The sequence below is a fragment of the Paralichthys olivaceus genome, chromosome 4 (genome assembly GCF_024713975.1).
Source record: "Paralichthys olivaceus isolate ysfri-2021 chromosome 4, ASM2471397v2, whole genome shotgun sequence".
In the NCBI taxonomy this organism is placed as follows: Eukaryota; Metazoa; Chordata; class Actinopteri; order Pleuronectiformes; family Paralichthyidae; genus Paralichthys; species Paralichthys olivaceus.
Window position 1 is genome coordinate 7,106,373 of NC_091096.1, and position 18,206 is coordinate 7,124,578.

Consider the following 18,206-nt stretch of genomic DNA (forward strand, 5'->3'; position numbering starts at 1 on the left):
TTGTTACAAGACATGAAGATACAAAAAGTCATAGATCCCTTGTAACGGATACTTTATGTGTCTGCCCATCAGTCCTCCAGGTCAAAGCTTTAGCATTGCTTAAACTACCATCAATAACTCAAAGAAGCAGTGAATTTACAGCACAATTTACATTCTTTTTTAAAATCATTAGTTTGGAAATGAGAAAGACAGTGGAGACCTTACCAGGGATAGTGTTGTCCAAAATGAAGGCAACAGAGCCTCCGACAAACATGGCTGTTGTGAGGAGCACGTTCAGCACTTGGTCAATCTCAACAATACCTGAGGGAGATAAAGAAAAGATGATAATTCAAGATGTGTCCTTGCAACATTTGTGTAGCTTTAATCATAACAGAGCATGGTGAGAACTGCAGCTGGAGGTTGATAAGATGATAAGAACTATATATATATGAAATATGATAAAATAAACAAGATATAGAACAAAACCAAGCTGAGAACATCAGAAAAGGACAATAATACATGTGCATGACCAAGAAGAAACAGAAATAGAACATTTGATGAGAAACAGAGGCCTGTTGTCATTTCTAATGATGCTGCATCTTAAAACAGTCTCCAGAAACTGTGACGTACTGGAAGCTAATCTAAATCTATTATCTCCTAACAACGGAATATATTAAACAAAGGTTACACTCACTCGTCCTCATATTTGTGCAGCTTCTGTTTATTTCTCACTAGAAATAACGAATAATAAAAATTCACTGTAAGGTTGGAGGATATTGTGCACATATGCGTTATGTAAGCTATCTTTCCGTTAATTGTTATTGAGGTGAATGTAATGATGAATCTTCATGTTGACCCTTGCTTGTCGGGACTCCCCCTCTGCTCACCTGTGACCAGCGGGTTCTGTTTAAGGTAGCTCGGCAGCATCAGACCGAAGAAAATGGAGAAGCCCAGGACAAAGAGGTTCCTGGAGGAGTTGAGGTCCACGAACTGCAGGTTGGAGAGTCCCACTGCAGTGATCATACCAAACAAGGTGCAGAACAGAGCTCCCAGGACAGGGTCAGGCAGAGAGGCGAACAGGGCGCTGAATTTACCCACCATCCCCAGCAGCAACATCATGGCAGCTCCGTACTGAATCACACGTCTGCTGCCCACCTGGAGGACGGAAGACAGTCAGTTAGAGAAGAATGCTGCTTTCATGCACTGAACTCCTGAAATCATCCGGAGGGGCTGTGTGAGAGAATGCAAATGTCAAGAGTCAGTTGCTTCGGATATTCTCTGGAGTTTCCACTACCAGCTCCCTGGTAAAAACTCTGGATATTGTCCAAGTGAGCCAATGAGAGAATACAGCAGAAGAAGAATGAAAAAGAGGCAGAAAGTAAAAAAAAGATAAAGAAAAGAAAGAAAACACATTGAGTGAGAGCAGGCGCAGGTTACCTTTGTGATTCCCAGGACACCTATATTTGGACTGGAGGAGGTGGAACCATTTCCTGTGCCAAAAAGCCCATCGAGCACACAGGAAATACCCTCTATGAATATCCCCCTACAGAGACAGAGGGAAACACACAATAAATTACTCATGCTTTGCTTCCAGAGTAATGGAGCGAATAAGGAGGAGTATAAATAAGAAACCGAGGAGTTACCTGTTGATGGCATGGATGGGAGGTGGAGGAGCGCAAGAGAGACGAGCGCAGGCATAGTAATCTCCAATCGACTCGATGATGCTGGCCACCACAGCACTCATCATACCGATCACACCGGCCACTGTTACAGTTGGAAAACCCCACTGGACTGTAGAGGTGAGAGTGGAGAGAAACTGCATTTAAACGGAAATATCTTTAAAATGATTTTGCCTCATTGTTTCTGGCTGGATTTTATCTGTGGTCCAGGTTAATTATGTTAGTACAGTTGAAACACATACAAACAAAGAGCCTATAGAAACTGTCCACTGCTCATATATTGTGAATTGGCCCGAATAATGCGCTTGAAATGTTGCTTATAATTTTTCATTTCTGTCAGAGCAACAAAAACATGTCCACACCACAGCTACCTGCAGCCGATCCCAGAATTACAAACAAACAAGAAACCCCAACATTCTTCCTCCTCATAAACACACTCACAGGGATATGGGATCTTAAACCACGGTGCAGCTTTGAGGATTCCCTGTCGTGCGTCTGTGCGGGCGTAGAAACCGTACTTATCCTTCTCCGGCGGGAAAACGTCAGTTACAGTGAAAATGAAGCACAACAGCCATGACACCAGAATGGCCATGATGATCTGATGACAAAGACAAAGGGAAGAATTTTTATTTGCATTCCTGTGTCCCTTGTTCAGATATCTCTAGCAATTAAAACATTTGCAAACTCTTCAATATATTTCTCTTTCTATAGAATAAATCTAAAAAACGCAGGTGAAGGAACAGGTGGATGTTAACAGTCGTCTGCAGTTCCATGGTGTGGGCTATGTTTGCCAAACCCCAACCGGAATCCATAATGTACTCTGACATATACCACGTCTGCATATTTCATTCAAGCTTTCAGTTTTTTTTTTCTTCCAGTTTTGTAGCTTTCATTTCATTTTGACTTAAAATTTTTATTCTTACTAATCTTTTAAGAACATTTTATCTTCCAGAGAAGTGAAGTTTAAAAGTGTTGCCCTGTGGTGCCAGTTCCAAAGACTAAGGCAAAGACCCAATAAAAAAACAAACAAACAAGGAAAGTGACAGGAAGCCTTTTGAGGAGACATGTATGTAAGTCAGAGTAGTTTTTATCATTTAATAATCAACCAGCAGGGGGCGGGAGAAGACAGATTTACACTTTACACAAGCATTGCAAAGTGAAAACCTCTTAACTTCCTACAGAAAGACATATGAGATTAACTCTGCTGAGATGTGACACGAGGGAGAGATGTAAAGACACTAAGATGGATTCATTAAAATTAGAGAAGAATAGGAGCCCAGATAGAATTGGTACAAAAAGGCAACAATCTGAGATATACACATACTTTTATGTTTGAAGTTTTGTACTTACAGGAAACATTTTGAAGACTTGAAGTTTATAAGAAGTCCAGCCTTTCTTGGCTTTGTAGACTGGGAGAGGGAACTGAACATTTCTGGCATATTGAGAGAAGAGCAGCACCAAGAAGATAGTCCTGCAAACAAAAAAAGGCTCTTGAGTTTGGTGGATCACAGCCTCTGGAGTGTCAGCAGACTTTCTTCACCTGATAAAGTCCACAGAAAATCTAGAGGAACCAATGTCAGAACACAGCACGAGATCGCCACGCATTCACAGCGTGGGGTGGGTGTGTTGATGATGCTTCTAACATGCGACAGACGGAAAAATTAAAAAACTAATACAAACATCTAAGGATGAAAATACGAAGCTATTCACAGAAGACACCGGCAAAGATGTCAAGAGAGTTTGTGGTGATAAGAACCGACGCCGGTGATGATGTAAACAAACACATGATCGGAATTAATATGTTACATTCTGCCTCTGCCTGTCGCACCACCCCTCGCATGACCCCTGTCACACCGCCCCTTTGAAAAAGAGTAGCCTCTGATTATTTTCTGTACCGTGTGAGAGAACTAATCCAGTTATATACACGTTTTTAAACCTATTACATGTGGTCCTCTTCCATTATCGTCTGACTATGGCCCCCAGAGTCAATCAATTATCCTAACTTCCTGAGAAATAGCGAATCAGTGGCAATTACAGGAACATATTGTCTGTCCCTGTGGAGCGAGACAAGAGTCCCTGCAGCAACAGTGTAAACAACCGTGACACAGCATGTCACGTCACCTGAACATCACATCATTGATTTAGGTCTTCCTTCATCACTCAGTCGTCTTTATAGTCAACATGATCCGGTACATTCTTTTCTTGAGTACAGTAGGCTTTCTTTCTGTCACACACTAACTCTTATCTGCTCATTCTTGGGCTGCAAAGACATTCAGTGTAAAATGAAGGGATCTAGAAAGATTGTTTGGCTAATGAAGTCACGATAAATGAGTTAAGTGAACAAGATACTGTGTAAAAACTCTTCGTACAAAAGCTTAAAGGTGAAACTGCAACAAAAGAACAGAACAACGGCAGTCGGAATTCAATCAGTGTCAATGGTTTCAGTGGTTCTTTCACCCTGAATAGCCAATAGCTAGAGCTAAATGCACTGCTGCATTGTTGCCATACAGCACTTCGATTGATCCATCTGAATCATGATAATTAAAAACACACACAACAAACAGATGGTGGTGAGATGTTTTTGATGAAACCTGAATGCACATTTCTTTTCCTGAGAGTCTGAACTTACAGCATAGCAATGCCCCAGTGTTTTCCAGCCCTCTCGCCTGCGGCCTGGAAACCAGAGAGGCCGATAAGGGCCACAGTGGGGGTGATGGTCAGGGGTCCGATGTACTTCAGCAGGATACCGGGAAGACCCAGTGCTCCAATACACACTTCAATTAGGGAGGACACAATGATGGCGCCCTGGATCTGAGTGGAGAAAAGACATGAAAAAAGACAATGATTATAGAAAAAACCTTGAGGAACTACCCACTTAAAGACTGGAGGAGTTTAAAATGTTTTTTAATCTTTAATTTGAATCAGTAACGCATTGAATCAGTGCAGGCTGAGGGGGACTCTGACAGAAGCAACTGCAGGTAAATCGTAACTGAACACTTAAATTTTCCATTTGCAAAATTAAGGTTTCCCCACAGCATTTCGTAAAGGTGGTGCTCTGCTTCACCTGAAATAAATCACTTCTGCTAACGTCAGACTTTATCATTAAATTGGCATGAAATATAATGCTGGACTTCAGAGAAAAAGAGCAGTGGCCCTGAATCACATGACAACGTGCACACACTTCATGAATGATGCCATTGTTCGGCCCATCCTCTACACTGCTCATGAGATTAAATGTGTTAGCACTGATCAATCACATTGTGATTCCTCGATTTCCCTGAGGATTTATTGTACATCATTCATGTCCTCATTATCCAAGTAATTAGTGGAACAAAATTTCTAAACTAAAACTAAAGATAAGACGTTTTATTTGCATCGTGGCTGGAGGAGATTGGGTTACAGAATCACCAGACATCCAGTTGACATTTGATGCTTCTTAGTGTTAATCCCATTTGTCCTGCCTTATTTCCGTCTCCCTGTTCTGTTCCATCACTTTTATCACCTGCACGTTCTTGCTGCCGGCAGCTCATCGATGTTCCATTCAACAATTTGATTCAGTCTGATTGAATTTAGTCTCGTTCACATGTCACACAAAGAACGGTTACTCTACTGGCTGACGCAAACAGAAAAGGTTAATAGAAAGGAACAGCTCTTGTCACACAAACAAAAGCCTGCAGCCATATACAGACAGTGATGTTCAAATGTTTTGAAAAGGGTCCCTTCGACTACGTGTGTGTGTGTGTGTGTGTGTGTGTGTATATACATACATACGCAACACCTCATTAAAGAGCATATTTATTTTATGCCCATATCTACTTTTATATGTTTCATTAATATTTTTGCAAATATACAATGCTAACTTTTTAACTAGTATATCTCGTTTTTTAAGCAAGGATGAGTTCATTTGTTCTTTGTTGCCTCACCTCTCGTATCCTGGGGTGCCAGATCTGCTCTGTGTGGAGGAGCTCTGTGCTATTAAACACTGCAACATCTAGTGGTAGAAAAGGCAAAAGATTAGAAAACAAGAATATGACCTGTGAATCATTACTCTTGTCCCGTAAATGAGAATAAACTGACTCATCCCATCCTTCCAATATAATCATTGATACCAACAGCATTTGGAGAAGGAAAAAAAAAAAGTCTTTCCAACAGATGTGGATGCTGAAGAGAAGAGTTGTCACCTGTATTGTTACACTTCCATTTGTCCAGCGACAGGATGGCTCTGGCTGGTGCGAGGAAGGCAAAAGCGCTGGCTTGGAACAAAGGCAACCTAAACACAAGGAAAGCATCGTTAGAAATTACATTTATCAAAACTCAATAATCAATCGAATGCAAGAGTGAGAAGGAATTTAGCAGCAATGAAAGGGATTTTCTGTGTAGGACCACCAGGGGTCAGCACACTTTTCTCAATATGTGTGAAGTTTCAGTATCCTAAAGGTCTTTTGTCAGTTAAATACACAGTGAAGATTTCCCTGCTTCTCCCATTCTCTTCTTCTCACTCAAACCAGCCAATACCCCCATTTCTGATCACTCATTCATTAAAAATTAAATAAATGAGATAATGGTCAGCTACGCTCCACAGTGTGGCTGATCTGCAAATTACAACTGTGACAAGCAGGTCATGAGGGAGTGTACATTCATTATCCACCTAAATACTGTGTGATCTGTCTAATCACCTTTATTTATACAGTGTAGAAACAAATATTCCACTTGTGTATAATATACACAAGCCAAATATTTGCAGAAATGATCAAGTTTTCTTCTCATGACATCACACAGATAAGTGGTTTAAATCCTTGTACACATACACAAAAGTAAACATCAAATTTATTTGATCAAATGTTTGTTTGAAAAAGTAGAGACAGAACATTTAAAACGTAAACATGTCCACACTGAATCATATCAATTTCATGAGTTAATTGAGTTTCATCTGCAGGTTCAAACAGGAAACAACTCAACTTTTCCTAGAAAACAACACTGACTCAGGAAACTGCTCAATGTTTATCCCCCTCCCTCCATCTCTTCACTAATGTTAGTTTCTGTATACAGTATGCCCTTTACTACATTTCTCTACCTCCTCAACATAGTTTTATTTCCCCATTTTTCAGTCTTTTGCATCCAGATGTCACATGTGACTGTCTGGGTGTCTCAAGAATAACCACTAGTGACCTGATTTTTATTACCCCGCTGAATATACAAATCTTTTACGTGCACAACATAAAAAGGGGATTGTGTCTTCTTGTTATTCACCAGACAAAACTATACTTAGAACAAGGATCAGCCTTCTGTATGAAAAATGAAAGTGTTTTTATCTTGCTGCAGCATCCTGTTCATACTGGCCATTAAACATATCCTTCCTGATAGACTTCCTTAAAGAGGTACGTGCTGCACGTTCATATTACATTTAGAAATATTCAAAGGCTGATCTGAAGTTAATATGAGACTTTAACCATCAAAATTTGCTAAATCAAGATGATATCCGTCGAGATTAAACCCTTTAAATTTACAATTATTCTACCATGTCTCCATTAAAGCTCAACAGAGGAAACCCTGAGTTTATCTTATTGAAGTATCTGCAAACTTTGTGGATTTTTGCCCCATTATCACTTACACTGAAGCCAGTTCAAGGAGAAATAAATACAGCTCATCCTGCCGTCATCTTTCCCTTTCATTCTGTCTGTATTACAAACTATAAGTGAGGAGCTCTTTGTGTTATTTATGACAACAGGCAATGTTTCAGGTCAGTTGTTGTTTAATGATAGAAGAGATAAAACTGATGAAGCAGGTGGAACACCGGCTACGAATCACACATTCACACACAGGATAACAATATGTGCAACCAATAAAATCTAATGGCTAAAGGAATGTGAGTAAGACTGCGCAGCTCGAGGTGGAGTGAGGACAGAGAGGGGAAAAAAGACGATGAGGGGGAGGAGGAGGAGGGTTTAAGCAGCAGCAGGGTGACGTGAGGTGAAAATACAGATCTTAGGTTGACAGAATGTCGTGTTTGAGACACAAGTTCAAATGAGGTACTGCTGGCATATCTGACAAATCTGTGTTTAATCAATCATAGCTTCAAACCAATACACACTTCTTGCCCAGAAATGATGCAATAGTTGAACCACATGTAGCTCACTCTAACAGCATGCAGTGGAATGATGCCCTGTGTCGTTAGCTTCTGGAATTTATTTAGCTACTGTATCTGATGACTTAAATCACAAACTATCCTCTAACTTTTGACAATTTTGACTTTGTGTTCTAACAAATACAACAAGAAAGTTTCTGCTACATGGGACAACTGCAGCCACATGAACAAAACAACTTTTTATTTTTAACTCATGTTCTCATAGAAAACATACATACAAGACAACAGCTGCTACTTAGTAAAAATCTGTAAAAGTCAGGGATATAATATGAGATGGCTTCATTTAATCATGAGCTACTTTCAAAACATATGTTTAAAGTAAGGTAACAAAAGAAATGCAAACACACAGTAGGGCTGCACGATATTAGGAAAACATGAAATATGCAATAACGTTGTTAAATGTTGCGATGACGATATGACTTGTGATAAACAAATGCAGGGACCACGGACAGCTCCACAGCCCGAGGTAGGAGGCGCCGCAGCCTTGCCACAGCGCCACTAAGTCTGGAGCAGACACCCAGGGATTCATGCACAGCGCCACTAAGTCCACTTACAGTGATCATTTGGGGTCTTTTCATACATGTTTGGACCGTACAAAAGTTATGTTTTACAGTTCAACCTGCTCTATCAGTAATTTACTGCTCCTCTCTTTGGCTCTATCATTTGCGCTGTGCACTGTCGAGCCAAACCCAGCTCGCACTGCCATCAATACATTGTCCAATTTTACAATTCTTTTGTTTTTACCCAGTTTGAGTTAATGAGTCTGATGATGTTTGTGTGTGACAGCGCAGGAGAAAATTTAAGAAAAGTATCATTATCATTATGTGATGATGTCACATTGTGGCATCTTCTCAAACAAATCAACATAGTAACTGTAGCAGGTCAGAGACTCAGAGAGTGAGAGAGAGAGAAAAAAGAGCAGCGGAGTCGGTGTGTGCCCGAACACACACACCTGCACATCCACACACACAGACCCCTCTCCAGAATGACATGAAGAGCAATGGCTCTTGTCCTGAAGTGGTGCTCAGTGACGAGAGACAGAAAGTGGACAAAAGTGAGCGAATAAAAAACCTGAGCAGGGTTCAACGCATTAAACTTAAGATGTTTCTCAATACTGCATCGAATATCATTTGATTTTCACAGTCAATACCAGCTGAACAATTATGGGAAAACAAACAATAAGGTCAATAATTATTCATAAGTACTCGTGTGTGTGTGGGTGTGTGTGTGTGTGTACCTGCAGCCCAGTGTGGTCTGTAGCAGGGTGGTGATCCCTACACAGAAGAAGATGGTCCCTATGAGCTGACTGGTGGCCCACTGATCGAATCCAACGCACATCGCCTCTGCAAGGAGGAACGGCACCGCGATTGTCCCACTGAAACACGTCAAGTAGTGCTGCAAGGATAAGAAGCCAGAGTCAGTGTGTGAGAGTGGCTGTCTATTGTCTGATTTAGCCAGTAAACTCTGCAGAGCAAAATCCATAGCTACAACATTTTAAGATGTTACATTGACAATTTTAAAGGGTAGGTTACGAGCTTAAGAAATCATGAGGACACTACTACACACAAGAAAAATGAATAAAGGTAGGCACACTACATTCTTGTTTCCAGTTCTTTAATTCTTGTTAACTTTTGACCGCAGTCTTCCCCTGAGAAAAACCACTTGTGGTTACTTGAATTATTAATTACCTCTGCCCAGGAGGTTGTTTTCTTTGCCACTTGTCTGTCTGTTAATCTACTCAGAAACTACTGAACCAATTTCCAAGATATCCTGTGCAGGTGTGGGGCGTGACCTTATGGGAGTGGATCCAAGATCTTTTATTACTCTCTCATTAAATGCATTAATTCCAACTAATTCCAACTATAATATACCTGTCTGCAGTTGCTAATCTGTCCAGACAGAAAGGCCATTAGGTTGATTGGTATTCCTGGAGCCATATTATTTTCAAGGATCATAGCATTAAAACACAACATTCTACACCATGTCCAGATGTGCACTGAAACTTTTGAAGATGCCTTTTCCCCCTAATATTATAATAAAAGTTTAACAGGTTCTCACGTAGTGTTACATTTACATCAGTCCATATGTTGAAACTTACACTTCAAATAGCTCTTTTAGTCAGGGATAGTTAATATACTGATGATGGATAATTACCTGTAAGCCCAAGAACACACACAGGTACCAGGGTGGGGTGTCTTCAATGGTATAGATCATATCCATCCTCCTTGCATCAATACTGTCTGTGCTGTCCAGCGTCTCAGACATCGAGCTCTACACAAACACAGAAACATATTTCATATCTTTCCTATGTTTACTTTTTCCTGTGTAGTTTACTTTATGGAAAGGGTCTAAATGTATCCTGGAAGATTTTACTTATACAAAAGTATATGACACCAATCATGTCAAATGTTAACGTGAGAACAGCCTGTCCTGAGCAGATAAGAGGAAGGCTGAATTTTGCTGAATGAAAACAAAGCGGGATAAAAAAAAAAACACAAGGCAGTAAAAAAGAGAGTGTGAAGTGAAGCTCATCACATGATTCATTCTCAGCAAAGAAAAACGCACAGTCATAGTGACAACGAGGAAAGATCACAATAGAGGAAGATGACATCAAGATTGATTGTTGAGTCAGGAAAGAGAGATCATTTGATCTGCCTGATGAAAAAACAAACAGATACACTTACAAAACAGTAGACTAACATGATTGTGACACTTGAATATGCAGTATGCTGGTTTGCCTTCAGGCTTTTGAAAGCAAATAAAATAAACTGTACATATTTGTCAAGGTGCAAAACATGAACCCCTCTGATCCGCCTCTCACTCTTCAAGACAAAATCGTTAAGATGATGATCTTAGAGGACGTCTCTTTTGAAGGAGACATAAACTGAAGATACTGCTTTGAGCAGATCGTTTCAAACTCACTGACTCCTAGAAACTGCTTTTAGTAGCATCATTATCACCACTACCACCTGACATGACAGGCCTTAGCAAAGAGAAGCCAGGACTTTTACTGTAACTGTGGTATTGCTACTTTACTGAAGTAAAATTATTACCACTGCTGTAATCTATCCATCCATTGGCTATTCTGCTTATCCTTGTAGGGTAATAGGAGAATGGAGCCAGGCCATCACAGGGTCACTCTTACAGCTACATGTATGATCTTCACTGCCAGCAGGTGTCAGGCACCAGCATAATGGTTTGTAAATGATGTGTCTACCAGACCTCCAAACAAACAAGAATGGAACACGGTTGCCAGGTTGCCTGGTGGAATACAGTGACCTGGTGTGTGGTGTCTGAGTCAACAAAACAATGAAGCTCTAGCTGCCATGCAGACTCATCAAATGGGCCCATTGCATCATATCTATAGGTAAATGTGTGTCAGACCAACCTTCAGAACAAAGACAAGCTTGGATCACAATACAGACAGAGGGAGTGTGTGTTTGTTCTCTGCTTCCCCTAACACTCATTTACACATACATATAAAGAAACTTTAATAATAACAAGTTAACGAGTCATAGGGGAAAGGCGGGGGAGGAAATGTCAAGTCATTCTCACTGTGATGCTGACTGTGGATTAACTAAATGACAGGGTGTAGCTCAAAGCCTGTAACTGTGAGTAAGCAGTTTGACTCACGTCACGATATGTCAGTCTGCTTAAACTGAGGTTTGTTTGGGAGTAAACAAGCACCTTGGATGATTAGTAAAAGACAAGGATTATGCTTCATTCATGTTTTCTCTTGTCTTACCTTTTCTGCATTCTGATTATCTTTAGTGTATATTGCCATTAGCTCTGTATTCTCAGTATCCTGATCTCCACTGGCACCGCCAACTCCATTGACCACCACCTAAACACACAATCACATGCAATTTAGATTTTTAATAGGCCTACACATAAATACAAATATAGAGGATATAATATTAATTACTTTGCAGAGAGAAAAAAACCTGGATATGTAAGATCCAAAAGATGAATATGAAAACTTGAATTACAAATGTCTGAGTATGTATGCGAGTCTCAAATGTACATGTCATGTGGAGCCAAACAAAGGGAAGGTCATAATACATAATAAAGAACAGACTCTGAGAAATTACAAACATTTTAAATTACATTTAAAGAAGATTAACTTCAGTGTTTCTGTGCCCAGAGGACAAGCTGCACAGAAGATGAGATGTTGCATTATGTTTATTTACCGTGTTGTTAAAAAGTGATTTTTAAAGCCCAGATTTTACTGCACAGTTCCGTGATTCCATCTGAGAAAAACATTAGGTAGAGAACAGATGCTTGAATGCGCTCATGCGTTTTCCCTCACATGTAAATATAAGTCTGCTGCATCTATATGCAAGTTTGTTAGCACAGATATGGAAGCAGTAGCATTTACTTGGAGCCATGTTTATGAACATCAGATGCTTTTTAGCTCCGTTTTGATCGCCGCTAACTTCTAACTACTAAATGCTCTGCTGTGTTTATCAGCTGGCTGCTAACTTGGACAATGTCCCAAATTGTTCTGGACAGGTGTCACACAGATGGTTCATTAAAGCGCTGTGTTGAAAACTGCAGATTGCCTATGACACCGTTGAGAGACAGTGACACTAATCCACTGCTCAGCTGAAAAAAAAAAAGAGTTGGTGTTTTATGAGCAAAATGAGTATTTTACTTTTAAAGAGATTAAGATGATTATTATCAAAGTATAAATACATTTAATGGAGTACAAAGTTCTTTACTTTAATGTTTTGGCATGCAGCAAAATACTCGACCAAAAGTGATTAGTCATTTATCTATTTTTATCTGTTATGATGGCATCAGGCTAAAGGCAGATTAATGTTCTCACAGAAACTAGCTTTCAAGATGGGCTGTCTGAAATCAAGCTGTTCTAAAACTGCCATGCTGGAAGATGGAGTGAAAAGGGGGAGGTGTGTCGAAAGTGTAAACTTTCAGACAGTCTTTCCATTGAGACGCTCATAGTGTTGCTGTCGATTGTTCAATGAAAACTGCCACAAATAATTCTATGAAATGTAAAAAGAAAGCTGGATACAGAAGCACAATCCATGGCTCCTCTCCCACCTTCACACAGCTGACCAGTCAGCGTGATGAGGGTGTCAATCTCAAAATCTTCAGTTTGACCTCATCTTCACTGTTCTCGGTTTTGACCACAGGTGATGATTGGAATGCTGAAGTGGTTCAGGACATGCTCTAGTATCTCTGTGTAGTATGTAAATACAAAACCTGAATAAAACTAATATCCACCCCTGGATTTATGGGAAAGTTATAATAAAGCAGAGCTTTGAGTTTGCATGTGATTTATGAACAGTCTTATGAATAAATAGCCATTGTTGTCATTTTGCCCTTAGAACTACAAGAAGCAGTGGCCTGGAGCCAAGCGGACAAACAAAGGAAATGGATGGACAGAGCCGCAGCAGCAGACACCAACCAGCCTTGAAGAAGACGGCTTGTGTGAACCAAATCTGCATGTGCGAGTCAAACAAAGAGAGAAAAAGAGAGACTGGAGGAGGTGAAGGATCAGAACAGTAAATATATGTTTTCATGCACATTGACCAAACACTGTCTTTGTCATTTGTACATTATGAGCATTAGGCAGGTTCATGATGTGTCTCTGGGAAAACTGTTTAAAACAATAAAAGGGGCCATTAAACAGAGTCACTTACCGGAATAGGGTAGAAATCAGCGCCATGTTTGCCCTCCTCTTCATATTTTCCTCCCTCGCTGCTGCTGTCCAGCGACTTGGAAGTGGTGTTTTTCCCCACGCCCATCCTTGTGTATTCAATGTCGTTGTCTCGCTCTGGTGTGAACACTGCAGATGTACCCTTCAGTCCAATTTCATCGTCTAGGACTGCGTCATCTGATTGAAGACATGGAGACAGATCAACAGAGAGATTAATATCTCCATTTATGACGCTAACGCTTCTAATATCCTGACTTGACTATGATGATCTCATCTCATCAGAGAGCCTGCCAGGCTGTACTTCTTGTTAATGAGAAACTTATCTCAGGTCTATTGTTTGCTTTGTGTTTTTTCCCCCCCACTATTCTAGACCATATGAATTGCTAACAGACATTTATCAAGTAAAAAGAAGAGTTATTTTGCTGGTTACACATTTACAGATGCAAAGATTTGTTCCTTTTTCTGTTTCATATCAAAAAGGTTTCAGTTCTTTTTTTTTTGCCTGCTGTAGGTTAAGAAGGCACTTTTAAAGACACCTGGTTTGTCTCTGGAAACTTGACTGGGGGATTTACAAAATTTTGTGGAAATGACCAATCAAATAATGATTATCTATTAATAATTAAACCAGTTTTTAAGCACAAGTGCAAATATTTGACTGGTTCTTCCCCTCAGTTGAAATAGTAGAACAATTTTTTTACAATACAAAAGACCATCCAGCAGGTCAGTGTCTTGTAAACAGGCACAAAGTAAAATAATGTGATATTTGAAAGAGGAAGAACAAATGATCAGAGCGAAAAGAAAGATCAAGACCAATGATTGACAGCAGTCCAATCAGACGTGGTCCTTGTGTTTTTGTGAAATGAGGAATTTGCACCATGTTGCTCCATACCTGACTTTGAGATGACACTGGCAAACCAATTGGAACAATCGGTGCATTTTATTCGCTTCATGATTAGAAGTCACTCACCAAATGTATATAAAATCTAAAATATGAGAAATTGAATAGTTGCCAAGATCTCAGTTGGCATTCAGGTGCCTGCAAAGCTCAACATAAAGACACAACAAGCTGTGAGTAAATTACATGTCTCTGAACTGAAACGGCTCAGAAAGATGTTCCTTCATAATAGCTATATTAAAAAAGCTATACAGACAATGCACTTTTAAATGAATGACCGTCAAAACAAATTCCTCTGATGGACTTGTAGCAGCCCATATTATTAGGTAGGAATATTTGTGACTGTGAATATAAGTGCACCCGTATGACAGCAAGACATCTTTGTGGGACTCAGTTGCCATGCTGCGATGTACATGTATTTTGATGGGCTACAACTATAAAGTATTTAACAGTAAAAAAGTTCTTCACTGAGCGTGAACAATATAACTGCATGCAGTCAATTCCATTTTCAGAGCAACTCTCAAGTGATCACACGCATGTTTAGAAAAGGAGTCTGTCAGATGTATAAGCTATTCTGCAAGAACATTTATAGTTTGTTTTTTTTGAGTTTGTGTGCAATCTCCTTGAATGTGTGGCATGGGAAATTTACAAAAATCTATTAATACATAGTATATACCAGGAATGGGGAATGTGTGGCCACCAAGCTTTATACAACCCAAGAGAAAGTTTGATCTGGGCAACAAGGCCAAGAAATACAAAAAAAACCCAAAACAAACAAAGAGGACATGTCCTTCAGCGTGGTCCATTCAGGCTGCATGCCTTTCAAGTCAGGGTGAATGTAAACACCCAAGTAGCAGTTATGTGTAATCAGCAATGAAAGCATCATGGCGACTAGTACATGTGGGATATTGGGCTGACTGAGAGAAATGGACCAAAGATTATTTTTTGTCAGTGTGCCTTGTTAGTGTGGTCACACTTACAGTGATAAAAGGGCCAATCATTACTCATTACAGCTGGAAAGGACTAGCAACAACCAAGTTTTATTACATAATGTGGTGTTACAAAGACTTATGCTCTTGGATAACGGTGTTCAGTAACGGTGTTCAGTAACGGTGTTCAGTGGAGTTTGTTGCCCAATGAGCAACTTTCAAGACAAAATTCTAACAGAGAGAATATGCAGGCTAGTTATGTGATGATCAAGCACATTCAGAAGGGCAATTTAAGTCTTCAAATGTTGAACTAAGAGTAAGTACAGACACTGAAACTACTGATTGAACAGCTCATCTATTTTGTCCCCAAAATAAAATCAACTTTCCCATCCAGCCAGACTCCCTGCTTGCAGTGTAAAATGTTGGGATAGCTGTAATACCTAGTTGACACATCCCATCACTCTTGTCAAGCTGGGCGGCTGGGAGCATCTGTGTGGAAGGGGCAAGAGAGAGGGAAAGGAGGAGGTAGAAGAAGTAGAAAGAGAGGAAGAGATGGGGGAGGAGTGAGGTAGAGGGGTAAAGGAGGAGGAGGGAGGTGAGACATAAGTTAATTTGACAGACAGCATTTAATCACAGGCAAAAGTTATAAGTATAAGTTTGAAGCAGGAGTGGAGTTTAGTTGGAGGAACTTGATGCATAATCACAATCCGTTATCTGAATTGTGATTTTCTTCACAATCTTTAATGTATTGTATGTTAAAATGTAGAGTTGTTTACAACCTGTTGCCTTGGCTGAATATCTAAATATTTCTCTTTTTACCAATATTGTTTCTAAATGATTAAAATGATTGGACATACATTTTTATTAAAAATATGATCATAAACTACAAAAATAAGACTCAAATCATTTGGGCAGCTAACTTATAACTTTCCTTATCATCAAACCATTTGCAAAAACCAAAAACCTGAATATCCTGATGATAATCATTAAGTAAAATGCAAAAAATATTGAACACTTCCTGGCACACTTTCCCAGATTCCTTGTCGATGCTTCAAATGTCTGATTTTATCTGAACTGTGGTCCAAAGCTCAAAAATGTCAAATAAGTCCACCAGGATATAAAATAAAGAAAAACTGTACCTGTAACCAGTTAATCTATACATGTTTATATTGTACTGTAAAATCCCTCAATGTTGCAGCTCTACACATAATAAAACTAGAATCATCCTGAAAGAAAACGCCACATGTCTGACTGGTGGATACTGATGCAGTAAATCACTGACCTGAACGAGCCTGTGGGCTCTGAGTGCTGTGAGTCAGTTGTGAGATGGATTGTGACAGAGTGTATCCCAGTAGCCTCTGGAGGACTTAAGGTCTGATGAGGCATGTGCTAACACTAGCAGAGCCATGCTACTGCAGCATGACATCCTCGAATGCAATTTTCCACTGTTGCCAAAGAGACAGAAACACTCATCTCATCCCTGTTCGGTGTTGACTGGGAAACCGAAACACATGCATGTACACACGGGAATCATAGGGAACTGGAACAGGAGACTAGAGAACTGAAACTGAGTTCATGTGGTTATGTAAGAGTAAAACTTAAGTCTCAAAGACAAATAGACATAAAAACAAGAGTGGGTAGAAAAAAAGACAAATGCGATGGTAATTTTAACTAGTCCCAGAATAAACAGTCTGGTTTGCAGAGTTAACCATTAAAACACGACCTGGGGATCCTGTGCAGGCTGGTTGTGCTTTGGGTGGTGCTTCGCACGAGATGTCTGTGTTGGCAGTTTCATCTCGAAAGCTAAATTTGCGTGCGTGCTTATCAACTGCATCCCCTCAATATGTTAGTCTGCAGTTTATTCTTTTACTCAATTAACCTGTCAAATATATTCTTGATTACTTATTTAATGAACAAAAAGTTAAGAAAAAATAAATTGTGGAAAAAATTTCTCAGAGCCGGGGCGACATCTTCACTACATCTGCTAAGGAGTTTGTTTACACCCGTTTGCTTATTTACTGAGATAATGACATTAAAAATGAATGTAACAAAAATAATCTCAATGTCCTAAAATGTGACAAACAATGCATCTCATGATACACAAAATAAAACCAAGTTGTGCATTAGAGAACACTCCTAAAAACAACAGTAAACCGTGTTTGTAAAAGTTACTAAAACATTCAGATGCTCTCTCACATACAATCCAAAGAATGCAGACGATGACTCTAGGTAATATGGTTGGCAGTGATCTCATACTTCATCACAGCTACTCAGCTTCAACACTGAAAGTTATAGTATTTTTTTTATTATTTCTACAGTTTAAGGAGCCTTTTTAAAAGGCCACAGTCTAATATCGGAGGCATAAAATTGAGTACTTCTCTGTGCATTATCACTAAAATGGTAAACAATTAAAAAAATCATACCCTTTTACAATAACAAAGACACCACTATAATCTTTAAAAATAAATACTAACTGCCCTTGGATATGTTTGCTTTGAGCCTTGTGTTCAACCATAATCTATGATTGCATTAAATACTAAACATAGACTTCCCGGTTCGTGCATCAGTGGATAAACGGCATCATCTAAAAGAAAAACACATATAGTTATAGTTATACTCAGTGGGCATGTGCAAAGCCTCAAATCTGGATCCTCTAGTTTGTTCTAAAATGTGTCACTTCAAGCTATGGGGAACACATTTAAACATCTTTTTTTAATAAACAGACATTTTGTACTTAATCTGCACAGAAAAAAAAGATAAAACATTTTAACACCCAGGGGGAAAAGGATATGAACGCCCCTTAACAAAAGACCTCAGACAAAAACAAATCCACATGCTCAGGGTGTTAAACTATTATCCACGATGATAGTTGCAAAACTTTCCGCAGCTGTATGAACCA

At 39.5% G+C, this 18,206-nt stretch overlaps 1 protein-coding gene across 3 annotated transcripts in view; it reads right to left on the minus strand.

The window, feature by feature from the left end:
* The window catches only part of slc23a2 (solute carrier family 23 member 2), a 32,609-nt gene that overhangs the window by 4,428 nt on the left and 9,975 nt on the right, over positions 1 to 18,206 (minus strand). The window contains exons 1-15 of one of the 3 annotated variants that reach the window (XM_069523038.1): positions 16,590 to 17,891; positions 15,748 to 15,796; positions 13,467 to 13,660; positions 11,549 to 11,647; positions 9,958 to 10,074; positions 9,041 to 9,198; positions 5,840 to 5,928; positions 5,582 to 5,649; positions 4,288 to 4,469; positions 3,009 to 3,129; positions 2,100 to 2,256; positions 1,623 to 1,770; positions 1,417 to 1,522; positions 867 to 1,134; positions 205 to 300 (exon numbers count right to left, since the gene is read on the minus strand). In XM_069523038.1, the coding sequence (XP_069379139.1) occupies positions 205 to 300; positions 867 to 1,134; positions 1,417 to 1,522; positions 1,623 to 1,770; positions 2,100 to 2,256; positions 3,009 to 3,129; positions 4,288 to 4,469; positions 5,582 to 5,649; positions 5,840 to 5,928; positions 9,041 to 9,198; positions 9,958 to 10,074; positions 11,549 to 11,647; positions 13,467 to 13,660; positions 15,748 to 15,796 (1,852 nt within the window). In that variant the 5' untranslated portion in view covers positions 16,590 to 17,891. Of the gene's footprint in view, positions 1 to 204; positions 301 to 866; positions 1,135 to 1,416; positions 1,523 to 1,622; positions 1,771 to 2,099; positions 2,257 to 3,008; positions 3,130 to 4,287; positions 4,470 to 5,581; positions 5,650 to 5,839; positions 5,929 to 9,040; positions 9,199 to 9,957; positions 10,075 to 11,548; positions 11,648 to 13,466; positions 13,661 to 15,747; positions 15,797 to 16,589; positions 17,892 to 18,206 lie in introns of those variants that run through there. The other 2 variants (XM_020099293.2, XM_020099294.2) reach the window with 2 other exon arrangements.